This window comes from Pelecanus crispus, chromosome 2 (genome assembly GCF_030463565.1).
Source record: "Pelecanus crispus isolate bPelCri1 chromosome 2, bPelCri1.pri, whole genome shotgun sequence".
Taxonomy (NCBI): Eukaryota; Metazoa; Chordata; class Aves; order Pelecaniformes; family Pelecanidae; genus Pelecanus; species Pelecanus crispus.
The window spans coordinates 1414306-1439538 of record NC_134644.1 but is presented as its reverse complement, the minus strand read 5'-3'; the positions used below and the strand labels follow the sequence as shown (position 1 = coordinate 1439538).

The following is a 25233-nucleotide window of genomic DNA, read 5'->3' as shown; positions in this document are numbered from 1 at the left end:
CGCCTGGCCCCAGCCCACAGAGCGGCCGTTATTTTTTGGGGGGGAGTGGGGGGGATGAGACGGGGGGTGGGGGGTCCTGAGCGCGTCCCACACGCCGGCGGTGCCACGCGTGGGGACACGGCCCCGCTCCCCGGGGTGTCCCCAGCCCTCGGAGCCCCTCGGCTGGGTGCGCTGGGGGGGTTTGGGGACCCTCGGGGAGCGTCCCCGCTTCCCGGCACGGCGCAGGGGGGACCCGCAGGGACCGGGGTGACACCGGGAGCATTGCAGGGACATTTATTGTAAGCAGAGCACCCGAGCGGGGGGCACACGGTGGCGGGGACACGGAGTCACCCGCTCAGGCTTCGGGATTTTTAAGGTTGAGCTTGTCGCGGATCCAGATCCTGCTGCGCTGGAAGAGCGCCTTGAAACGTTCCTTGATTCTGGCAAAAATGTCCCTGAGCTTGGATGGGTGGCTACGGACGAGCTGTGAGGAGAAGCAGCGGTGTCAAACCTCGGGGAGATTGGGGGGGGGGGGTGTCTGGGTGACCCCCCCTGGGGACACGGGGAGAGGAGTGGGTGGCAAAGCCAGGGGCCACGGTGGGGACGGTGCCATTTTGGGCACCTTCTTACCGGGCCGGACGTCGTCTTGCAGCAGAGCTCGACCATGGGCTGCTGCTCCTCGAGGAAGACGAAGCCGCGGCACCAATTCAACACCTGCAGGGAAGCAGAGGGGGGGACGTGAGGAAGATGAGGCTGAGAGGAGCCCCGAAATGTGTCCCCCTCACCCCTCCCCGTGCCTCAGTTTCCCCGTCGGCCGCTCCCCGTTGGGGACGGCAGCGGGACGAAGCCTCACCCTGAACCAGTGGCTCCTGCAGGCAGCGGTGGCCATGCCCGGGGCCCGGCACGTGGTCTCCTCGACGGTGAAGCTCAGCTCCTGCCGCTGCTGCAGGTCCCCGGTCTGGGAGAGGGACAGGACCCATCAGCGACCCACGGCACCGCTGTCCCCAACGCCCAGCCCCAAAACGAGCCAGATTCAGCCCAGCGAAGGGCCGGATCCTGCAGCGCCCGGCGCATCTCCCGGCACGGAGAAGCTCGGCACTCACCCAGCTGGGCTGGTCATGGGCCTCCCAGAGCCGCAGGACGTAGGGACTGACGGCCCTCGCGTTGAGCAGCTCCACGGCCGCCGAGACGGCGTCCTTGTAGCTCACGGCCCAAAGCGCCGTCGGGGACGGCGAGACGGAGCCAGGCGACCCCGAGCCAGGCGACCCCGGCGTGGATCCATTTGGTGCCGGCGTGGTGGCTCTGGCCAGCCCCAGCAGCAGCAGCAGCAGCGGCAGCGCTTGGCACGGCCTCATCCTGCCTCCTGCCGCCCGCCGTGCCGGCGAGTCCTTTTATGGCAGCGCCGGCGTGGGCGTTGCCGCAGGTTGACGCTTCCCGCCCCGTGTCGCTGGGAAATTCCCGGTGGGCCGAATCCGGCCAGGAGCCGAGTCCATCCCCCTTTGGTCCCAGCCCTGGGGATGGGTGTTGCCGGCCACCTCCGGGGCTCAATAGAAGGGAGGCCACAGGGTTTTGGGGGGGTCTCCCTGCCATAGGGGTCCCGTGACAGCGAGGACAGGGGTGACATCGAATCACAACGTGGCCCCGGGGGGTGCTGGCCCCTGGCAGCACAAGCCGCCGCACCGAGGCGAGGTGCACCCCAAGGTGAGCCCCGAAGAGCTGACCTGGCTTTGATGGGGACATTGGGTGACACCACGTTGGGTTTCTCGCCCCCCTTCTCCCACCGGGCTGGATGAAGAAGCCACCCTGTCCCCCTGCCGGGGCTTTCCAGCACCCCCCCGGGGGTGTTTTATGGCGGGGTGGAGCGGTGAAGACATCCGTCCCTCACGGCAAACAAGCCGGGTTTGACCAAACACCAGCTTTGGCAGCGTTCGCCCTCTCCCAAGCCAAGCAGGAACCTCCAGGAGGACGTCAAGGAACCCTGCCCAGAAGATGACCCCCATCTGCACCGCCGCGCGCAGCGAGGGGACGCCCAAAGCCACCCGCCAGGTTCAGAGCTCCCGGCGGTGGAGGCCATCACGTTATGTTCTCCCCAGTGGCTTGTAAATCAAGCAGGGACAAGCGTGTCAGAGCTGGTGGATGGCATGTCTGGGAAGTCCCCAGGGATGGATGCTGTCGATCACAGAGCTGGAGGACAGCCCGGGTTGGCCCTGGGAAGATCCACGCCCAACCAGGTTCAAACTTCGGTGGAGAAGGGACCCTAGATGGGATTATCTCGCTCCCCATCCAGGTTCATCTGGAGAACCTCCAGCGATGGCGACTCCAGCGTGTCCCCAGGGACATTCATTCTTCCAGTGAACAGCTGGTCTCACTGTATCACCTAAGTTGAGATGGTGCACTCTCCCGGTGCAACTTGTACCTGTTGCCCCTCGTCTTCGTCACGTGGCTCCTTGTGAAGAGACAACCTCCACCCTTTGAGTACTGGACTACCGTGACGAGGTCCCCCCCGAGCCTTAGAATCATAGAATCATGGAATCGTTTAGGTTGGAAAAGACCTTTAAGATCATCCAGCCCAACCATTCACCTAACACTGCCAAGGCCACCACTAAACCAGTTCAGGGGAGAGGAATAATTTCATGTTTCCTGGCTTGGGGGATGGATTGGTTTTTAATGGAAGTAAAACTAGGAATCACTAAGGTTGGAAAGGCCCTCGAAGATCATCAGCCCAACCATCAACCCAACACCCCCATGCCCACTAAACCATGGCCCTAAGTGCCACCTCTGCCCGTTTTTTGAACCCCTCCAGGGATTGGGACTCCCCCACCTCTCTGGGCAGCCTGGTCCAGTGCTTGGCCACTCTTTCCGTGAAGGAATTTCTCCCAATATCCAATCTAAACCTCCCCTGGGACAGCTTGAGCCCATTCCCTCTCATCCTATTGCTGGTTCCTTGGGAGCAGAGCCCGACCCCCCCCCTCCCTGCCCCCTCCTGCCAGGAGCTGCAGAGCGATCAGGTCTCCCCTCAGCCTCCTCTTCTCCAGGCTGAACACCCCCAGCTCCCTCAGCCGCTCCCCACCAGCCCTGTGCTCCAGACCCTGCCCCAGCTCCGCTGCCCTTCTCTGGACACGCTCCAGCACCCCAATGTCTTCCTTGTGCCGAGGGGCCCAAAACTGGACACAGCATTCCAGGTGCGGCCTCACCAGTGCCGAGCACAGGGGGATAATCACTTCTCTGCTCCTGCTGGCCACACTATTCCTGACACAAGCCAGGATGCTGTTGGCCTTCTTGGCCACCTGGGCACACTGCTGGCTCACGTTCAGCCGCTGTCGACCAACACCCCCAGGTCCTTTTCGGCCAGGCAGCTTTCCAGCCGCTCTTCCCCAAGCCTGCAGCGCTGCATGGGGTTGTTGTGACCCAAGTGCAGGACCCGGCACTTGGCCTTCTCCTCTCCAGGGAGAAGAGACTGAACTCCTTCAGTCCTTCCTCCTAGAGCAGGTTCTCCAGCCCTTTGACCATCATCCTGGCCCTCCCTGGGACCCTCTTCAGTCTGTCCACATCCTTCTCAACTTGTGGGGACCAGAATTGGACACACCACTCCAGGGGTTGCCTGGAGGGTGGCTTCCTGAGCCAGGCAACTGAGGAGCCAAGGAGGAGAGGTGCTCCACTGGACCTCCCACTTACAAACAAGGACGAGCTGGTTGGAGATGAGAAGGTCAGGGGCAGCCTTGGCTGCGGTGACCGTGGGACGGAGGAGCTCAAGATCCTGAGAGGAGGGAGCTGGGCAGAAAGCAGGATCACCGCCCTGGACACTTCCAGAGGCCCAAATCTGGACGCTTCAGGAACCTGCTTGGGAAGAATCCCATGGGATACAGCCCTGGAGAGAAGAGGGGTCCAGGAGAACTGGTTGATTTCCAAGGATCACCTCCTCCAAGCCAAACAACAGGCCATCCTGACAGGCAGGAGACAAAGAGAAGTGGCTGGAGGTCTGCATGGACAAGCAAGGAGCTCCAGACTGAGCTCAAGAACAGGGACCAGAGGTGGAAGCAGGGACAGAAGATGCGGGAGGAAGCTACAGACACTGCCCGAGGTGCAAGGTTGGGTTTGAGGAAGCCAAAACCCACCAGAGGTTGTACCCAACAAGAAGATGGTCAGGAGCCATCAGCATGGACTGAAAATGGGCTCAGTGGCCAGGCCCAGAGGGTGGTCACCAGCAGCACAAGGTCCAGATGGAGGCTGGTCACTGGTGGTGTTCCCCAGAGGACCATACCGGGGCCAGAACTGTTCCACATCTTCATTAACAATCAAGATGATGGGGCAAGAGCGCACCCTCAGAAGATTTGTAGATGACACGCAACTGGGACGCATGGCTGATGTGCCAGAAGGTGACGCCGCTGTCCAGAACGACCTCAGCGGGCTGGAGAGATGGGCCAGCAGGAACCTTGTGGGGTTCAACAAGTGCCATGTTCTGCACCAGGGGAGGAACAACCCCAGGACGTGGTGGGGGACACCCAGCAGCTCGTCAGAGAAGTCCCTGGGGGTCTTGGTGACCACCACGGTGACCATAAGCCAACACAGGAACTGGTTGCTCAGAGGGGTTGCAGGGTCTCTAGTCTTGGAGATACCCAAAACTCAACTGGAGGAGGCCCTGGGCAACCTGCTCCCACTGAGCCAGCTCTTGGCAGGGTCCCTGCCAGCCCCTCCACGCTTCTTCAACTTGAGACAAGCTTTTGGGGAAGACAAATTCCTTCCAAATTCTTCAATTCCTTCCAAATTCTTCAATTCCTTCCCAATTCCTTCCAAATTCTTCAATTCCTTCCAAATTCTTCAATTCCTTCCCAATTCCTTCCAAATTCTTCAATTCCTTCCAAATTCTTCAATTCCTTCCCAATTCCTTCCAAATTCTTCAATTCCTCCCCAATTCCTTCCAAATTCTTCACTTACGCAGAAAATTGGATCCAGGTGGAACACCCAGTGCTGGGGGACCCTGCCAGGCCTCCTGCCCCTCTGCGGCACAATGCCAAGGTAAGCAGTCAGCTGTCTTTTATTGGAGCCAAAATCCTTCCGGCTCTCAGAAGGGAACGTCCAGCCAAGCACCAAACGTGTCCCATGGGGAGACAGCACCCAACGCAAGAGTCTGGGTCCCATGGGAGGGTGCACCAGGCCTCCAGAGAAAATTTTTGCTGCACTTTCCTGCACCCCACACTTAGGATTTAACAGTGACCAGGAACAGTGAGAAGACCTCTACATATTATTTTTAAGCATCCCGTGTAAACCCCAAGCAGGTTCACCCCTTTCAAAATAGACATGAAACCTGACAAGGCTGTTTTTGGAACAAAAAGGGAAGATTTGTTGAGTTTTAGTCAGCGCAACCCCACATTCACGCAGCTGCAGCTGCACTTCACAGGCCAACTCCCCACCACCCACTGGAGAGGGGGGAAATAACACCCCCAAAACCAAACCCCTGTGAGAAACACCCCACTCGTAAATCAGTCTCTTGCTTTGTTTGACCACCACAAGATTGAGCTGCCCCTCCTCATTCCTGACAACCCACATATTTGTCTTTTATTCCTTCCCACAGCTGGGCCCTGATCTGTTTGGATGCTGATACAGCAGAAAAAGAAAACAAAGGGGTCAGGTGAGGCAGAACCCAGCAAACCTCACTGCTGACAACCTCAGCAGGTGAAGCGAGGGCACGGCTGCTCCAGCAGTCCCGGAGGGCCAGGCCGGGAGGGGTAAATCCTCCCGCCATGAAGCCAGGCAGCCGAAGGGGCCGCGAGCGAGGAGGCTTTAAGGGGTCCGGGGCGGGGAGCTGAGGGAGGAGGAGGGCCAGGGAGGGATGGCAGGGGGGCAGCACAGCAGCTCAGCCCCACAGGACCCCGTAGAGGGGCAGACCCCCTACACACACATTCCCACAGCGGGCTCGGTCACAGAATCATAGAATCATGGAATCGTTTAGGTTGGCAAAGACCTTTAAGATCATCCAGTCCAACCATTAACCTAACACTGCCAAGTCCACACTAAACCAATTAAGGAAACAGTAGCAATTTCATGTTTCCTGGCTTGGGGGATGGATTATTTATAATGAAAGTAAAACTGGGAATCACTAAGGTTGGAAAGGATCTCTAAGATCATCGGTCCAACCATCAACCCAACACCCCCACATGGCCCAAAGTGCCACGTCTGCACGTTTTTTTGAACACTTCCAGGGCTGGGGACTCCCCCATCTCTCTGGGCAGCCTGTTCCAGTGCTTGACCACCCCTTCCGTGAAGAAATTTCTCCCAATATCCAATCTAAACCTCCCTGCGGCCTGGCGAGCGAGGCCGGGCTCAGCCTGATCCACGGCCTCGGGCAAGGCCGCCCGCCGCGCTCCAGGCCCGGCCGGGCCGCAGGGACCACGACGGCGGCCGACGGCGGGTAATGGCGGCGGGTAATGGCTGCCAACGGCGGGGTAATGACGGTGGGGTAATGACGGTGGGGTAATGGCGGCCGACGGCGGGTAATGGCGGCGGCGCTCCCCTCAGCGCCCGCCCACGCCGCCGCGCCCCGGAAGTCCCGCCTCCTAAGCCAATAGGCGCTCGCCGCAGCTCAATGATGTACCCTGCCTGCGCCGGCGCGCTACCAATAGAGAGCCGCCGCGGCGCGATGACGCCATCCGAATGCGCCGCGTTCCCTCTCCCTGCCGGCCCGGTGTGCGGCTGGGGCGGGCGAGGTCAGGCCCGGCGGCGGGAGGGGAGGGCCCGGGGGGGCTCTGAGGAGAACCGGGCGGCCGGAGGGGAACCGGCAGGGCCCGGGGGGGGCTCTGGGGGGAACCGGCAGGGCCCGGGGGGGGCTCTGGGGGGAACCGGCCGGGCCCGGGACGGCTCTGGGGGGAACCGGCCGGGCCCGGGAGCCTGAGAGGAATCGACTGGAGCGGGTAGAGCTGGGTCCGGGAGGGCTCTGGGTGGAACCGTCCGGGCCCGGGATGCCTGAGGGGAACGGGAGGGCCTGAGGGAAATAGGCTGGGGTGGGGAGAGCCGGGCCCGGGGGGGCTCCGAGGGGAGATAGGCCGGGCCCGGGGGGCTGAAGGGAATAGCCGGGGTGGTGGACCGGGCCCACCCCGGTGGACCAGGGCTGGACAGGGAAGGAGGGAGCCCAGGGAGGATGATGTAGGGAAACTGGGAGCAGCTGGGGGGAATACGGCTGCAGCCCCAGAGGTCTGGGTGAGGCCCGGTGGAGGCTGGCGAGGAGCTGGGTGTGCACCAGACCTGCTGGCAGCTGCGCCGGAGGGGCTGCGTGCTGCTTTGGAAAACCATGCCGGAGTTTGGCAGCCCCCAAGGGGGTCCGGAGGCGGGTTAGCCCCAGCAGGGAAGCACATAGCCTGCTCTGCAGCTGTAGGCGTGCGGAAGCTTTCGTCTCCTTGATCTCGGTGTTTTGCCGACCGATGGCCAGAAAGCTTTTATTGTTTCTTCACATCTGATATTGCCAGTCAAAACATTCCTTTCCTCACAACCATTACCGGAAGTTCGCTGCGTCCTCCATTTTATCTGAAATTCTCCAACTCCTAAAGGGTTTCTTTTCCTTCCGTAGCGTTCCTGAAATGCGGCGCTGACCTCCAGCCGGTTACCGCCCCCAGCCTTCCTTCCCCCCCATGCCTTCCAGCATGGCAGCCCACTTGGTGCGACGCTGCTGCTGGCGGCACTTCGGTGCCTTTGTCTCCGCTCCCTCAGCCGTCCCAGCTTCTCTGTTGGTGCCGGCTGGGAAGGTGGCAATGGCGAGAGCTCTGCCTCAAGCACCTTTCACTTTATTTCACACTTCGAGCCCTTCCAGCTGGGCAGATGGATTCTCGGTCAAAGAGCAGGTGGAGGACAACAGAAACCCAGAGCACAAAGTGATCAGGGAACTGATTGAAACGGCCGCAAGTCCTCAGGAACTCTTCCAGTTGAGCGAACTCCATGCTCTTAATAGCAACGAAGCCTCGCTATTAATCACTCAACTTTCCCGCCTTGCAGCGGAAAAAAAACTGGGAACGGCAAGTATTCTGCGAGACGAACGTTTCGAACAGCTCATCAGCATCATGGATTCCCAGGTAAGTTCCCTCCTTGCCGCAGAAGCGTTTTGGGGAAAGAATACAAGGTGGAAAGCGGACGGTGCTCCTGGGATTGAACCGGTGTGGTTGGCTGGAGCCAGCTGCTTGTTTAGGGTTCGTACTTTGCCTTTCCAAGTAAAAGATGAAGTTGAGGGGATCAGGAGGTGAAATTAGCAGCTCCAGGCAACATGCCTGATTACTTCTGTCTAAAAGCTCTGCTTTTCAGACCAGAGGCAAAATGTAGCGGAGAGATTGTCTTCGTTAAATGCTGCTTTGCTCCTGCTCCCGTGCATTTTTAATTTTCTTGATAAGATAAAGCTGCACCTTTGCCGGTTTGTGGCAAAGACACGTCAGAGCCATGCAGCCGGACAGTGGAGAAGCCACCGGGGAAGATGGGGCATCTGAAGGGAACCAGTGCACCGTGCTCGGCACGTTGTATTGTCAAACCTCAGCAGCCCCATCAAATTCTGGCTGCTACGGAAATACCTGCAGCTCATGGGCCCCACATCATGGAATCACAGGATGGTTTGGCTTGGAAGGGATCTTTGAAGATCATCCAGTCCAGCCCTCTGGCCATGGGCAGGGACATCTTCAACCAGATCAGGGTGCTCAGAGCCCCATCCAACCTGGCCTGGAATGTTTCCAGGGACGGGGCAGCCACAACTGCACTGGACAACCTGTGCCAGTGCCTCACCACCCTCACAGTGAAGAATTTCTTCCTAATTTCTAATCTAAAGCTCCCCTCTTTTAGTTTAAAACCATTATTCCTTGTTCTGTCACTACAGGCCCTGCTAAAAAGCCTGTCCCCATCTTTCTTTTAAGCCCCCTTTCAGCACTGAAAGGCCGCACTAAGGTCTCCCCGCAGCCTTCTCTTCCCCGGGCTGAACACCCCCAGCTCTCCCAGCCTGGCCTCACAGCAGAGCTGCTCCAGCCCCCCGAGCATCTTCGTGGCCTCCCCTGGGCCCGCTCCAACAGCTCCATGGCTGCGCGGTGCTGAGGGCCCAGAGCTGGAGGCAGTGCCCCGGGGGGGGCTCAGCGGAGCGGAGCAGAGGGGCAGAATCCCCTCCCTCGCCCCGCTGGCCACGCTGCTGGGGATGCAGCCCAGGATGGGGTTGGCTTTCTGGGCTGCAAGCGCACATTGCCGGCTCATGTCCAGCTTTTCACCCCCCAGCACCCCCAAGTCCTTCTCCACTGGGCTGTTCTCAATCCATCCATCCCCCAGCCTGTGCTAGTACTGGGGATTGCACACCAGCAGTGTGCCCAGGTGGCCAAGCAGGCCAACAGCATCCTGGCTTGTGTCAGGAATAGCGTGGCCAGCAGGAGCAGGGCAGGATCGTCCCCCTGTGCTCAGCACTGGTGAGGCCGCACCTGGAATGCTGTGTCCAGTTTTGGTCCCCTCAGCACAAGAAGGACATTGGGGTGCTGGAGCGTGTCCAGAGAAGGGCAGCGGAGCTGGGGCAGGGTCTGGAGCACAGGGCTGGTGGGGAGCGGCTGAGGGAGCTGGGGGTGTTCAGCCTGGAGAAGAGGAGGCTGAGGGGAGACCTGATCGCTCTGCAGCTCCTGGCAGGAGGGGGCAGGGAGGGGGGGGGTCGGGCTCTTCTCCCAAGGAACCAGCGATAGGACGAGAGGAGATGGGCTCAAGCTGCACCAGGGGAGGTTTAGGTTGGATATTGGGAGAGATTTCTTCATGGAAAGAGTGGCCAAGCATTGGACCAGGCTGCCCAGAGAGGTGGGGGAGTCCCCGTCCCTGGAGGGGTTCAAAAAATGGGCAGAGGTGGCACTTTGGGCCATGGTTTAGTGGGCATGGGGGTGTTGGGTTGATGGTTGGGCTGATAATCTTCGAGGGCCTTTCCAACCTTAGTGATTCCTAGTTTTACTTTCGTTAAAAAACAATCCATCCCCCAAGTCAGGAAACATGAAATTATTTATTCCTCTCCCCTTAATTGGTTTAGTGGTGGACTTGGCAGTTTTAGGTGAATGGTTGGACTGGATGATCTTAAAGGTCTTTTCCAACCTAAACGATTCCATGATTCTGTGACCTGTGAACTTGCCTTGTTGAACTGGTTGAGGTTTCTGGCAGGGCTCTGGGGGTACCAGCCTTCTGCAGACGCTTCGTATTTCTCCTCATCCATAATCTCTTCTCCCTAAAACCTGTCTAAGGATAGCAGAGAGGTGGGATTTGTCCTGAGAGTGCCCAGTTAGTTCCATTGAGCTGAAGTGTTTCCCTTCCGCTGTATTTGGAGTGAAAGTACCACTCCTGATCATGTACGTGGTCCCGTGTTGCTGTCACCGTGAATAAAAGGGGTGCCCGTGTCCCTGGGGACCCCTCAGAGGGAAAGGGATGCCCTGGAGCTGGCAAAGCCAAGCCGATGTGCTGGGTGGGCGCTATGAGAAGCGAGGCAGCCTGACCTAAGTGTAGGAAACTGCCCAGAGGGGCATGGCTAGGGATTTTGAGACTTAAAGCAAGCAAACTCGCTGCAAACACAATTACCCTTCTCCAACGAGCTGATATCGCAGCAGCAGTCGTAGATAACTGAATGTAGGAGGTTGTTGTGTAGATGCAAAGACGCTCTGATGCAAAGAAACTAAAATTCATCGGCTTGCAGTGTCCTTGTGTCGAGGAGCCAGAGATTTTGAACAGTAAGTGAGGCGTGGGCCAGGACAGCGTTGAGGGAAAGGGCTCTTTGCAGGCTGTGAGATGAGTTTTGTACGCGTGAGTGGGTGGAAAAGGCGAGGGATGAGCCAGGGGAGCAAGCTGGTTCTCCTTGTGACCTTCTGAGTAACCCGGGGCAAATCACAAGCTCTGCTGGCTTTCTCAGCCCCATCCTGCACTGTGCTTTTTCACGTTTTAGCAGAGCACCCTGGCAGTGCTCAGGTCATTCTTGTGCCTGAGGTGCCGAACCGTGCCTGAGTGGCGCTTTAGGAATTTGCTGTGCTGGTGGAAGCGCTGGAGTTTGGACAAGCCGGAGAGTTAAAGCCTTTGTTTGCCCAAACCCACGTGGTCCGTCCTGCCTGAAATTCAGCATCTCGCAGTGCTGCCTTGCTTGCCTCCTGCACGGTCGCTCTGAGAAGCAGCTCCTTGTTTCTGAAATCATTTTTTAATGTTGGGACATTCTGTCAAGCAAGGCGTTGTGCTCTGCACCAGGGTGGCTGGCGCAGCGATGCTTTCTGAAGGGCCCATCGGAACCGACGTTGTGCTGAGGGTCGGGTTTGGTTTTATACAAATCGGGGGAGCTTTCAGACTGGAACTGCCTTTTCGTGCTGCACAGCAGCAGCAGAGCACAGCCGGGGAAGCTTGGGCTGGAAATAAAGAGGTGCCTGGCGTTCACTGAAGGAGGTGAAAGCTGGAAGACCGATTGCTGGTGGAAAATCATGAGCTCCGCCTCGCGTCGGGGCTGCCAGTGGGGAAGCAGCTGGCGGTGGCCAGGCAGAGAAGTTCGGTGGGCAGAGTGTGGGGCTGGGCAGGTCCTGTTGTTCCCGGCAGCCGGTGGGATTCATGCCCAGCCTCCTTTTGGAGATGCTGGAGAGAAATTGGAGCTTTTAGGATAAGTTTTAACTGATCTGAGGTGAGTCGGAGTCCCGTGGCGTTCCCCCCGCAGACCCTCAAGTTTCTGCCCCTGAATTATCAGCCTTTCCCACCGCTGTTCGTTTTACCAGCCACCTGTGTCATATCCCAGCCACACCACAGAGAAGCTTAAGTGCCTCCAGAGAAAGATAAAGTCTACTTAAATATTTCACCCAGCCAGCAGAAAATTTGTGTGGCTTCCTTCTCTGAGGCAAGAGAGAGTTCACCACCCATATGGCAGCTCTGTAAGCGATGTGTGGTTACTTCTCAAGGCTCATCCATTGACAGGACGAGAGGAAATGGCCTCAAGTTGCATGAGGGGAGGTTTAGATTGGATATTGGGAGAAATTCCTTCATGGAAAGAGTGGCCAAGCACTGGAACAGGCTGCCCAGAGAGGTGGGGGAGTCCCCATCCCTGGAGGGGTTCAAAAAACGGGCAGAGGTGGCACTTGGGGCCATGGTTTAGTGGGCATGGGGGTGTTGGGTTGATGGTTGGGCTGATGATCTTCGAGGGCCTTTCCAACCTTAGTGATTCCTAGTTTTACTTTCATTAAAAATAATCCATCCCCCAAGCCAGGAAAAATGAAATTATGACTCTGCCCTTAACTGGTTTAGTGGTGGCCTTGGCAGTGTTAGGTGAATGGTTGGGCTGGATGATCTTAAAGGTCTTTTCCAACCTAAAGAATTCAACGATTCTATGATTCTGTCCGTGCCGCTGGGATTGGTGCGTGGCTCTGGCTTGTGGTACAGTCGTTGAGGTTCCTCTTCCTCCCCAGAGCTCTGGGTCACTCCGGTCTGCCTCTGACTGCGCAGGTTGCACCTGTGAGGAGGAGCAGAGGTCTCGCGCTGTGGTGGGGGACAACTGGATGTCCTCGGGCGGAGGAGGACTCCTGCCTCAACGCTGTGCAGCTCTTTCTGTAGAGGCAGAGCGTTGCCTGGTGTTTGGCGTGACTGGCAAATGAATATTCTCGTGCTGTCCCTCATCAACACTTTTCCCTTATTTCTCCCCGCTGCCCAGATTTCTCAAGTGTGGAATAACACCTTGGTGAACCTCCTGAAGAGCCTCTGCTCCCTGGGGGTGGACAGCAACAGGAAGGAGATGCAGTCGGTGGAGCAGGAGGTGCTGTGGCGGCTGCGGCGCCTCACCTTCAGGCAGCTCGCCTCCCTGGCAGAGTTCTTGGCCGTCAAGCAGCAGAAGGAGAGCAAGCTGCTGAACGAAGTCATCAAGAAGCTGGAGCTGCGTTGGACAGAGCTCGAGGGCACCCGAACCGTGGTCACGCTGATGAGCAAGGTCGGGCATGTCTCCCCGGCTCTGATGGACCGGCTGGAGGACAAGGTAGGGGCTTGGGCTCTCCCTTCCCCTCCGTTCCCTTCCGACGGGCCACCTCCCGCAGGTGACAACGGCAGAAAGGAGAGCCCCGTCCCCTTTAACCCACCCTACATGGTCCCATCCTGCTAATTCCGCCCAGGCTGCGCTTGGTGCTGCGCCAGAGTTCTTTGGTGTGTGCTTTTGGGTTGTTGTTTCAGCAGCTTCCCGCGCATGGGCGCTTCTAAGAGGGGTTTCCATCTGAGGAGCCACGTAGACGGGGGGCTGGCACTCACCAGCCCCTTCCCAATCTGTACTGGTGCGAGGAGGTGACTCGCACTGGTCTGCGCTGCTGGGAGGTGGGCTGAGCTGGTGAATTTTACTTTACGGCTGCGGCAGGTTCACAGAGAACACGCTCAAATTTCCTTAGCTCGGCTGGCAAGAGGTAACTTACAGAGCCAGCGTAACACAGCTGCCAAAAACGTCGTCCTTTGCTTCTCTGTACGAGCCGGGCTATGAGGGGAGCCAGAACAAGGAGTGTCCGTACCGTCCTTGCCTCTAGGCACCCGTCACCTTCAAAGGGGGCAGGGCTGTCCCCTCTGGTGCTCGGTGTGTCCCTGTTTCTGTCGCTTGCGGGAGCAAGGAAACGTCCTTCGGGTCGGAACCACTGCAGGAGCCCTTGACTGCAGCTGTGTCAAATTCAGTCCTCGTCCAGCCCGTGCTGAGGACTGGCCAAACAGCTGCCACAGCAACAGCTGTAGCTCCTGAGCCCCATTGTGCCTCTCGCTCAACCCTGGGGATAAATAAACGCTACAGACACCGGCGTGTGACGAGGCAGAACGCTGTAGCTGGGTCTGACGAGGTTGTCAGCTTATGCAGAGCCCAAACTTAATGATGTTGGGTTTGCGTCCTGCAGACAGAGCAGAAATTACAGTGGAAAGCTGGGTGCCGATCCAGCAGCAGGTGCCTTTCCTCTGTCGGTCTTTGCCCGACGGCGTGTTACCGTGCCTGGATGCGCACCAGGAGCGGACGCTGAGATCCTGCCGGCTGGGAGAGGCAGAACCAGGAGCGGGGAGATCCTGGCTGAGCTCTGCTGAGAGGATGAAGCTCCGCTTCCCCTCGCCCTCCCTCTGCACGAGCCATTACGCTCGTTCCCAGCCGCTGAGCCTCGCTGTGTGCTGAACGCTAAACGCTTGCCGGTTCCTATCTCCTGCACGTCGCTTTGTGCTTTCTTTTTACATCCCTCAAAACATTTCTCGGCAGGCTCTGGAACTCGCTGAACAGTTCAACCCCGATGATATCCGTAAAATAACGCTGGCTTTAGCCTACCAGAACCGGCGCTGCGTGCCTCTGCTCCGAGCCTTGTCCTACCACCTGATCCAGAAGCACTCTGAGCTCAGCCTCAACACCCTGATGGACCTGATTTTTGCCTATGGTAAGTGGCTCGGTTGTATTGGGACCTGTTGGATGTTACCTGTGGGTAGAACCCAGTTGATTTTGGGCACTCGAGTGGGGATTTGATGGTATTGCTACCATGGCGTCAAGGCCAGGTGAAGGAGGAAGGCTGGCAGGGTACGTTAGGCTGGACTTGGCACACCAGCCAGCGCAGCCGGGTAGCACCAGCTCCGAGCCCAGGTACGCTCGGCGCCTCTGTGGCGTACGGCGCGGTCAGCGCAGCTTGTGGCAGTGTTACACCCTGGTTTTCCTTCCAGCACGTGGGAAGAAGGGAACTTGCCACGAGAGCGCGCTTTGGAAGGGTGGTCAGGGTGCCAGCGAGCTCCTCTGCCCTGCAGCGTAGGCAGCTGGTGAGCTAGGATCCCCCAAATCCCTCTCTTGCCTCCTCCTGTGGCCGTGGGTTTCTTGGGGAGCCCCTGCCTCTGTTTCCTCGCTTGCAGAACGCAGCCCGCGGTAGCAGGAGGGCTGAGCAGGAGCCCTGGGGGGAGCTGGGCTTTTTACGTGGCGACGGCGGCACTAAAATAGCTGATTTCTTTCCACCCAAGATGTCCTGGTGACAAGTTAATTATCATTTGAGAAGCGCTGGGTGCTGAATTCATACTCTTCAGCAGGTGAGATGCTACAAGGACTTGTACAAGCGCTGGCAGACGCTTTGGGCGGTGACAGCCACCTTGGTGATGTTCCAGAGCCGCCGTATACTTGTTGGTGACAGAATCTGGTGGAAAAGAGCTCTGTTAACAGCGGGGTAGCACTAATTGATAATCTGGTTTATGATCCTGAGTGTCTTAGCTCTCTGGCTCCTCTTTCCGTACAGTATTGCGTGGTCCTGCTCTCCTCCTACCATTGGTAGCCAGTGGAAAGGCCGGACAAACAGGGATAAAGCCCAAACAGGGATAAAGGAAGCAGGAAAACCAGGGAGGAGCTCTTTTTCAATTGATTGCCCAGCTCCTGGTGGTAGGAACAGCTCTTCTGGCAACCGCTGGGGCCAGGATGGTCTCCGTGGGTTAGCTGTACTCTCAAAAGAAAGAAATAACCCCAGTAGACGTGGCCTTGGAGGGAGCTGGTGCTTCTCTCATTGATGTTACCAGCTTACTTGCTGTGAAGTTGATTAATCTGGAACGAGTTTCAAGGAAAGTGGTGGACGCTCCATGGCACGGCCTCCAAATCCGTGCTGGGCACCTTTCTCAGAGGCAGGGCTGTAGGTGCTGCAGCTCAGGAATCGTAGAATCATAGAATCACAGAATGCTTTGGGTGGGAAGGGACCTTTAGAGCTCCCCCAGCCCAACCCCTGCAGTGCCAGGGACAGCTTTAACCAGAGCAGGGTGCTCAGAGCCCCGTCCAACCTGGCCTGGGATGTTTCCAGGGATGGGGCCTCCACCGCCTCTCTGGGCAGCCTGTGCCAGTGCCTCACCACCCTCGGCGTAAAAAATTTCTTCCCTATATCCAGTCTAAATCTATTCTTTAGTTTAAATCCATTAAGGGCAGCTGGACGTTATATACGTGCCTTGGGTCATACACAGAGATCGGACCGGGTAAGCCAGCAAGTTCCCCAGCCTTAAAACATACAAAGTAGACAACTACAACATCTGGATGTGTTTTGGGAGCACAGCTGGCTCTCGCAGGCTCCGGCAGCGCTGTAGCCGCTGCGGTGGGCATGCTCTTGGCCGGGATGCCGGCGCGCTGCGCTGACGTTTCTCTTTGACGCTTGTAGCTGCCGCATCGTTGCGTCGCGATGGTTTGTACCTGTCGCTGCTGCTGCAGCCGGTCTCGGACCCTGCCTGTGCCCCTCTCGTGGGGACTGTCCCCTCCTGGCTGGTCCACGCTGACCTCCGGGGCTTGGTGCTGCTGGTTGCTGAGCGTTGCTCGCTGTTCCTCGCCCGGCGTGAGGTTTCCAGTAGCCTTAGCGAGTTCAGGGCTCTTCTGGCCTGACCAGGATCTGTAGCTGGAGACACTGAGGCTAAAATCTGCTACCAGGGCTGGAGCCATGAGTTGGCACCGGGATGGAGAGCTGGTGGGTGCAGCAGGACCCAGCAGAGACTTGGTCTGACCAGAAAGGATGGGGCCAAGCCTGCTGGGAGAGGCAATACCGGTCTCTGAGCCTCCTCTGCTCCTAACGAACGGCTTCATGCTTTGGGCCACCACCGCCCGTCCAGGCACGGCTCCCGTACCAGCTCCTTGTAAGTGGCTGCCGCTTTCTTTTGCTCCTTTAAGGAAAACTGAATTTCCACCAGCCCCAGGTCTTCCAGAAGATAGCCACCGACCTGCACCCCCACGTTTCGGCCATGACGCCCGTCGAGGTGACGCGCTGCATCAGATCCTTCGCCCTCCTCAAGTGGCTCAGCCTGCCGCTGTCTGAGGCCGTTGTGCAGGTGAGGAGGAGGAGGTTTGGGAGGGAAGGGAAGCCGGTGGCACCGGCACGACTGTGATCCACCCCAGTTCCCGGGAGATGGGAGCAGTTTCCCCCTCACCTCTCCAGAGATGCTCTCTGGGATGTTGCCGCTGTTTTTTCTACCCAGCCGGCGGCCGTAATCGAGTCTGACAGGACTCACTGTTCATTTTCCGCTAAAGTCAGCACTGGCAATCCGTGCTGAGCTGGGGCCGGTTTCGGCTCCGTGTGAGCCTCCGCTCCCGAGTGCCGGCGCTGTTTCTCTCCCCAGGCGCCTTCCCAGCTCTGCCCCAGTTTATGCGCCTGCACTTTTGCATCTGTACTGGAATATCAGAGAGCTCTGCCTCCACTCGCGGCTTTCCCTCGTGCCAAGATAAAATCCCAGGGAAGCACTGAACGACCTTTTGCTCGTGTTTTCCCATCTCGCCGCGGGGCTGGATGCGTCCTTGGCTGACGCTTTCAATCTTTTCCTGTCCGTACTCACGTAGGACAGACCTAAACCTCTGCTTTTGCTCCCTGTATCTTCCAGTATGCCCTGGACAACACCAAGGAGTTGTCAGTCACCCATCTGTGCAGTATCATCCTGTCTTTTGCTCGCCTGAACTTCCAGCCCAGCGGAAGCGAGGACTTCTTCAACATGGTAACCTTCCTCTTTTCCCTCCCCATCTTCATCAACCTTCCTCCCTCCCTAGCCAGCGGGAAGGCTGCACATCTCCTAGCACATCCACATGCGAAAATGGGTGTTGGATGGCTCAATCCAGCTGTTAATGGTGTGGGAAAGGGGAGCCTGAGCTCGGGCTGGGCTGAAAACCGCACTGCGCTCCCCTGGCTGCGTGCTGGGCAATAGCTGAACCAGTTAGTCCAAGACTAGCTTGAGCTCCCCCCGGCTCGCTTTTCTAGCAGACACAAGCAGCGCATGGGTGTTCACATGCCCTCCTGACCTCCGATGGCTGTAATTAACTCTTTGTAATGAAGCCGTAGGTGTTGACGGTTGCACGCCTGCTCCTGGCAGAGCTGTGTGGCTCTCCCTGCCGAGCCAAGCCCTCGGTCTGGTAGCGCTGAGGCTGCTCCCCCAGCTCCGGGGAGCTGTCGAGGAGGGTAAAGGCTGCCATGGGCAGACGTGCGCGCTGTCTCCCTGCCTGGGGGGAAGGTTTCCACGTCCCAAGGTGAGGAGACGTGAGCGGCTGGCATGGCCGAGCGGAGGGGGAACCTCCTGCGTGGTTTAGCAAGAGGCTGGCAGGAGGTGAGCGTGGGGTAGATGCCTTCCTCGGCGTCCTCCTGCCTTCCTCAGCGTCCTCCTGCCTTCCTCGGCTCACGGAGGCAGCCAGGCTGGCTTCTGAAGCAGAGGAGGAAGTCACCTTGACCTCCTTGGGGACAGATTGATGCTGACGATTTCCAGAAAGGAGCCGCGTCGTCGCTGAGTAAGCGGGCGTTCGCCGAGCACCCGGCAGAGGGAGTGTGGCTGGCCCAGCCTCGCCCACGACACGCAGCGGAGAGGGAAGAGGACCCAGACGTGGGTGTTTCTGATCCGCAGGACCCCGCGTCCCACCACAGGGCAGCCTGTCCCCCGTGGCCAAGCCAGCGTGGGGAGCCAGGGGGTCTCCCCTGCGACGGCGAGAAGGGCAGGGTTTGGAAGTAGCACCCAGGGCTCTGGACTCCCCCTGCCAGCCTTAATCATGGTCACCGTGAGGAGGCGTTTTGTAGCAAGCGCAAAACTGCTCAGTTTTGAGGTGCTGCAAAAAAGTTCGCCAGGGTTAACAGGAGAAAACCCTTTGGGGTGCAGAGCTCCAGGCTCTTGCTGTGATTCCCAGACAGGCATCCTGACACCACCGATAGTCTCGGCCCCCTCCAGCTCCATTTACGGCAGGTTTTAGTTGCAGATCCTGAAGAAGTTATCGCCTCCAGCCCTCCGTTTACGGAACGCTGCCCTCGTGGCAGGGCTGGCTGCAGCCGTGCGTTATCCCTGGCTTCTGCGGTTTGCTGCTGGGCTTTCTGATGAGCCCCACACCGCGCAGCGATCAGCATTCTGGGCTGGTGCGCTGCAGCTCCCGAACTGCAGGGTCACGTTAGAGCGATCTTAAAATCTCCCCTCTGCAAATAACCCAGCGGAGGAGCACCGCTTTAGAGGCGACGGCGCGTGTCGGGTGCAGCAGAACGCCTCGGGGATCTGTCGAGCTGCCAGACCCGTGTGTTGACCTTGGGATGGAGGCATCGGGAGCACTGAGCTGTTTGGTTTCCCTCTCTGCAGATCCACGAGGAGCTCCAGAGCCAGCTAGACAGCCTGGAACCTCACCTGCTGACGGACCTGGTGTGGTCGCTCTGCGTGCTGCAGCAGGCCAAGGCTCCCTACCTGCGGCGAGTGCTGGCGCCCGACTTCCACACTCGGATCCAAGGTGAGGTGGGCGTCTGTGCTGGTGGGACGGGGACCCAGAACCTCAGAGCTGGGGCGGGGAGTGGGGATACTGAGCCTGGTCCGTCTAAATTGGAGTTAATGGGTTGTTAACTGGTAACCGGGAGGGAATCGATCTTGCTGGGAGCGGCTGTAACAGATCCCCCTGCAGCTCTGTGCGGGGTTCCCCAGGTGAGGGGAGCGCAGGGCAGCAGCGCCGGGGGTGTTGGGCTCGTGCGAGCCACGGCCTCCAGCTCCGGCAGCCCCCTCGGGCTGTGGATTTGTGCCTGCGTGTGATATGGGAGAAGGAGAACAAGACAGTGACAGCAAAGGGGATCTGCTCGAGCCACCCTCCTCCACGCTGTCCCGCTCCTGCTTTCCCTGCTCGTTCCCTGTGCTCTTTTCTCCCACCTTCCTCTGCGGGTCCTGCCCACTTGTCTGCTCTTCCTCCTGCCCAGCTTGAAGCTGAACGTTACACGGCTGGAGCGGTGCCTGCAGGGTTGAACCACGAACAGGGTGACGCATCGCCCTCAACCTTGTCCTGGAAATCGTGTGCCCCAAGGCACAGCTTGCTGCTCCGCTCCGGCGCTGCCCTCTTCCTTGAGAGGAGCATGGGAGGGCTTGGTATTTCCTAACAGAACGGTGACTGCTGGGGAGGTGCAGCCCCGTCAAATTCAGTCCCTGCCTCCGCCGTGGCGGCAGACGTAGCGCTTTGGGATATGGTTTAGTGGGCATGGGGGTGTTGGGTTGATGGTTGGACTGATGATCTTAGAGGGCCTTTCCAACCTTAATCATAGAATCACACAATGCTTTGGGTTGGAAGGGACCTTTAGAGCTCACCCAGCCCAACCCCTGCAGTGCCAGGGACAGCTTTAACCAGAGCAGGGTGCTCAGAGCCCCGTCCAACCTGGCCTGGGATGTTTCCAGGGATGGGGCCTCCACTGCCTCTCTGGGCAACCTGTGCCAGTGCCTCACCACCCTCACTGTAAAAAAATCCTTCCTTATATCCAGTCTAAATCTGTTCTTCTTTAGTTTAAATCCATTATTCCTTGTCCTGTCACCACAGCCCCTGCTAAAAAGCTTGCCCCCATCCTTCCTATCGGCCCCTTTCAGCACTGCCAGGCCGCACTCAGGCCTCCCCGCAGCCCCCTCCTCTCCAGGCTGAGCACCCCCAGCTCCCCCAGCCTGGCCCCGGAGCAGAGGGGCTCCAGCCCTCGGATCATTTCTGTGGCCCTACAAATGATTCCTAGCGTTTACTTTCATTATAAATAATCCAGCCCCCAAGCCAGGAAACACGAAATTGCTACTCTACCCTTAATGGGTTCACTGGTGGCCTTGGCAGTGTTGGGTTAATGGTTGGACTGGATGATCTTAAAGGCCTTTGCCAACCTAAACGATTCCATGATTCTGTGACTGGCCAACTGGCTGCCACAGCAACTTCTGTAGTCTGTGGGCCCTGCTGTCCCTTCCCGTGGGACCCCGGGGATAAAAACACGCCATGGACATTGGGCTCCAACGAGGCCGGTTGCTAAACTAGGGCCCCGTTCAGCTCGGCCAGCTCGTGGTGGCTTCCTACGAGCGCCCGGCAGCCGGAGCAAGGCCAGGAACACCGGCATTTGGCCGCTGGCAATTTGTATCTTGACGCCATCAGTCAGGAACCCCTCATGGGGGGATCGGAATGAGGAATCGCAGTCGGACAGCAGACGAAGAGCCAGACCCCGGGGCTTTGGGCTGTGTCTATATCTCTGCTTCTCTCCTCCCGCCAGGCGATCAGTCCCTCAAGGCCCAGAACTTACGGCTGAAGCTCGTCCACATCAACGCTGCTGCCAAGCTGGAAAGCCCCGACTACCGGGGGCCGTTCCTGCCAGCACAGATGCTGAGCCCCGTGGAGCCGGCGGGGGAGAAGGTCACCCTGCTGCAGAGCAGCCTGCGGGAGGCATTGGCCGGGGTGCTGGGCAGCCGGGACAACGGGCGCTTCGACGTCCGCACCATCTACGGCTGGCAGATCGGTGAGTGCGTCCTCTCCCCGCCCCGACGGGCCGGGACCCCGTCGGGCTCTGTGTGGTGGAGGGAGTTGGACTTGAGGCCTCAGGGAGCAGCTACCAGGCTTTATCCCTCTGCATTCTTCAGCCTCGCGCCCCTCCGCTTCCTCATCGCAGCTGCCCTGGCTCGTTCCCGTCTCCTCCCACAACTTGCCTCTGAAGGCAGAGCCGAAACCGCGGCCCCGGGCACGGTTGCGGGTAGCAGATGCGGGAGGAGAGCCCTCCTTCAGCAGCCGAGCAGCGCCGAGGCCGGTGAAGGGCTGCTGCCTCTGCCCTCCCTGCCGCACCGCCAGCTCTCACAGCCCACCCCAGGCTCCCCCCGCTCTCCTGCAGCCCTGTCAAATTCGGTCCCTGCCTCTTCCGTGGTGGGGACCGGCCAAACGGCTGCCACAGCAACTTCTGTAGTCCACGAGTCCCACGTTCCCTTCCTGTGGGACGCTGGGGGGTAAAATCAGGCCACGGACACGTCTTCCGCCCGAGGAGATGCTTGGGAAGCAGACCCTTCCCTGCGCCAGCGCGAGGAGGGCACTGTGCCCCGGCCCTGCGCACAGAGCTGCTCCGCGGCCCCAGCAAGGACGGGTTTTTTGGGAAGGGGAGCAGCGGGACCTCGCGTTGCCGGCCACGGGGGAGACGGTGTGAGCAGCATCCAGGTCTCGGGAGTCCTTGTGTTTCCCTCCTCTCCGTACAGATGCCGAGATGGTGGTGAACAGTGAAAATAAACCTCTCCCCTTGAAGGACTTTGCTGCTCCCCATCTGCTCCACTCGGAAGGGACGAAGCCGCTGCCGCCGGGCGCCAGGAGGTGGGTCTGGGCCCCGCTGTTTGGGCAGGGGCTTACGGGGAAAGGAGCGGGAAGGCTCTGCCTTTGTCCCGCTGAGGATCCGCGGGCTCCGCACCTCCCGGTTGCCGCGGCCGGTGGCTTACGGCAGCTCTGCAGGGGCTGCCAGCGTGCCAAGGATGCCGTGCCCAGCTGCGACCCCCTCATTTGGGAGCAGGAGGGGGTGAGCACAGGACAGAAATGGGGGTACAGCTGTGCCAGCCCTGCATGGGGTAACATTTCTCAGCTGGGGCTGCTCTGACCAGCCAACCTGGTGGAGGCACGGCAGGGGAGGGGGCCGGGCGGTGGTCGTGGCAGTGGTTTTCTCTCCAAAAAAAACCTCTGCCAGGTCCGTCTGCCACAGAGCCCGGCTGTCTGCAGGGCCCTGGGGACTGAGCTGCCTCCTTCTGCCCGGAAAAAAGGCAGCATCAGCTTGCCCCCAGGCCTGGGCTGTGGATAAATGACGCTTGAGCCACTCCTGGTGCTTTTCTGACGGCTCAGAAGCAGGAAAACGGCTCCAGCGGGACAAATCTGTGTCCTGCTGGCACAGGGCAATCGGCAGTGCTGGAGCAGGCCCTTCTGCCGTGGCTCCCTTCGGGATCCGGGCGCCGCTGCCAGCTCCGCCGGCCTCGCAGCCTCCCATCCCTTCTGCTTCTCCCAGGGTCGCCTTCCTCCGGTGGGAATTCCCCAACTTCAGCAACAGAGGCAAGGACTTGCTGGGTCGCTACGTCATGGCCCGGCGCCACGTCCAGGCGGCCGGCTTCCTCGTGGTGGACGTGAGTAGCCACGGGGAAGAAAGGGGTCTCTAAATTCTGTGGAGATGGAGGAGCAGACACTTTGGGAAGGGGGCACCGGCTGCTTTCGCGCTCCCCTTGCCACCTTCCTGATGGCTCTGGGTCCCGCACGGTGAGGCAGAGCCCCACGTCGGCCCCCAGCGCTCCTTCCTTGCTGGATTAGCAGCCGTGATCCCCTCCAGACCACCTGGAAGGTGGCGGGGGAAGATCAGTAATGAAGGACGACAGCAGACAAGGTCTTAAGGCGCTGATCCCCTGTGCTCCAGCGGGGTCACGCGGTATTTAGCTTCCCGCAGGTAATTATAGCTCTCCTGGCCGGCAGTGAGCCTCATCCTCCCACAGGCCGCTCTGCGGGAGGAAGGTCGGTGGCTCCGGAGGTGGGGAGCCGTCCCTCTGCCCCTTGCCCTGCAGAGCCCAGCGTCGGCCCTGGCCTGAGCTGCCTACGGGCAGCGTGGGCACGTGTCACCCCAGAGCGGTGTCACTGTCGCCCCATAGATAGAATCGTGGAATCGTTTAGGTTGGAAAAGACCTTTAAGATCATCCAGCCCAACCGTTCACCTAACACTGCCAAGGCCACCACTAAACCAATTAAGGGGAGAGGAATAATTCCATGTTTCCTGGCTTGGGGGCTGGATTATTTTTAATGGAAGTAAAAACCAGGAATCACTAAGGTTGGAAAGGATGTCTAAGATCATCAGCCCAACCATCAACCCAACACCCCCATGCCCACTAAACCATGGCCCTAAGTGCCACCTCTGCCCATTTTTTGAACCCCTCCAGGGCTGGGGACTCCCCCACCTCTCTGGGCAGCCTGTTCCAGTGCTTGGCTACTCTTTCCATGAAGAAATTTCTCCCAATATCCAATCTAAACCTCCCCTGGTGCAGCTTGAGCCCATTTCCTCTCCTCCTATTGCTGGTTCCTTGGGAGAAGAGCAAGCCCAACACCCAAAAGTGTTCTCCCCAGCCTGTTCCCCCCCTTCCCCATGATGACCCTGAGCTTCAACGCTTCCCCAGCGCCCACCCCCCGGCTCCCTGCACCTGCTGCTACGTTTTTGACGCTGATGTGAAGCGAGGTTTGAGGTTCACCGGGGCCGCTTATTTCCCAGCCGCTTGCGTAATCCCCCCCCGCGCTGGCTGGGGATGCTGAGGAGGAGGAGGGAAGCGCCGCTTCCCGCAGCTTCAGCCTTGCCTCCCGGCTGCTAAATATAGAGGCAGGGGTGGGCGGTGGGATCCCCCCGGACAAGGCTGCTCCCTCGTACAGGCTGGCGGAGGAACAGCAACGCGGCTCTGGTGTTTGAAAGCTGCTGGAGCTCCTGCCCCCCTTCCCCAACCCGTGTCCCCTCCTCCTGCCTGCGAATTCACCCCAAATAAACATTTCAGCTGCCTTTCGCCCGGCTGGGGCTGCTGGCCGAGGCGCGGGGAGGAGGACGGCGTGGGCTAAGGGCAGGACCACAAAGCCCTGCGCGTCCTCTGCGTCTCACGTGGAAAAAAAAAAAAAATGAAGCGCGTTTCGGTGCTCGGCGAGAGCCCCAAATCTTCTGCCACAGGGCAGGGTGGGCGCTGGGGCTGGCCCTGTGGCTGCTCCGTCTTACGTGGCTGCGAGCGGTGCCCGGTGCTTCGTGCCGTCCCGGCTGCTCACAGAAGCCCGTTGTTCGGTGGCGGTGACGCAGGCCGATTTGGGGACAGTCCCCAATTGTTTCCGTCCCCCGGGCGCCGATGCCGCCCGTCAGGCGGGAGCAGAGGGTGCCCTCGCAGCCTCGACAAATTGGGCGCGTGCCTCCGCCGTGGCAGGGACCGGCCCGAGGGCTGCCGCGGCCACGTCTGCGCTCTGCCGCGGGACACCGGGGATCAAGAGGTTACGGACGCTCCTCGGCGGCCAAACGCCGGGCTGCGTCGTGCGTTTTGGGGCTCTGACGGCATCTCCTCTTCCCCCGCCACGTTGCAGGTTCCTCACTACGAGTTCCTGGACCTGAAGTTGGAGCGGCAGCGGACGGCCTACCTCAAAGACAAGCTCAACAAGGCCCGGGCCAAAGAGATGGCGAGCTAACCGCGCTGCTCTGCCCGGTGTCCGCCGCAACGCCCGCCTCGCGTTAGAAAAACCTGTTCGAATAAACCCACCGCTGTACAGTGCCGTGGTTTTGAGGTGCCGGTTGGCGTCGGCGCCGGTTACCGCGCGGCTTCGCTTCTTCCCGGGGTGGGAGATGGCCCCACGCCGATGCTTGGCAGGATGCCGTTCACCGCCGGCTTGAGCCAGGGTTTAGGATTAAAGCCATCCCGGCCTTTCTTATTCGCGTTTTATTAACGGGGCTTTGTCCCCCGGCGTCTGCGCGGGGCGAGGGGATGGGCAGGACCGGTTCCTGCACTGTGCTGAAGCAGCGGGACCCTCGGAGCGGGCACGGGAGAGCCCTGGGAAGGGTTAAATCCTGCCCCGCATCGTGCCAG

General features: G+C 59.4%; 2 protein-coding genes and 2 non-coding genes across 4 annotated transcripts; 3 read left to right on the top strand and 1 right to left on the bottom strand.

The window, feature by feature from the left end:
• Nucleotides 1-334: 334 nt before the first annotated feature.
• LOC142593066 (cathelicidin-B1-like) lies at nucleotides 335-1334 on the bottom strand. Its single transcript, XM_075706521.1, has 4 exons — nucleotides 1083-1334; nucleotides 833-937; nucleotides 610-693; nucleotides 335-463 (listed from the first exon to the last, which is right to left on the bottom strand). Exons 1-4 carry the CDS (start codon nucleotides 1332-1334, stop codon nucleotides 335-337), a joined length of 570 nt encoding a protein of 189 aa, XP_075562636.1.
• A 6267-nt stretch (nucleotides 1335-7601) lies between these two features.
• Nucleotides 7602-24838, top strand: TBRG4 (transforming growth factor beta regulator 4). The gene is made up of 10 exons (XM_075705255.1): nucleotides 7602-8039; nucleotides 12623-12940; nucleotides 14174-14345; nucleotides 16577-16734; nucleotides 17281-17391; nucleotides 19000-19144; nucleotides 20907-21149; nucleotides 21871-21982; nucleotides 22659-22773; nucleotides 24737-24838. The coding sequence occupies exons 1-10, from the start codon at nucleotides 7602-7604 to the stop codon at nucleotides 24836-24838; spliced, it is 1914 nt and encodes a 637-aa protein (XP_075561370.1).
• Nucleotides 13595-13732, top strand: LOC142593079 (small nucleolar RNA SNORA5). Its single transcript, XR_012830881.1, has one exon. It is a non-coding gene; the product is annotated as a small nucleolar RNA SNORA5 (small nucleolar RNA).
• Nucleotides 21511-21650, top strand: LOC142593080 (small nucleolar RNA SNORA5). The gene has a single exon (XR_012830882.1). It is a non-coding gene; the product is annotated as a small nucleolar RNA SNORA5 (small nucleolar RNA).
• Nucleotides 24839-25233: the final 395 nt, after the last annotated feature.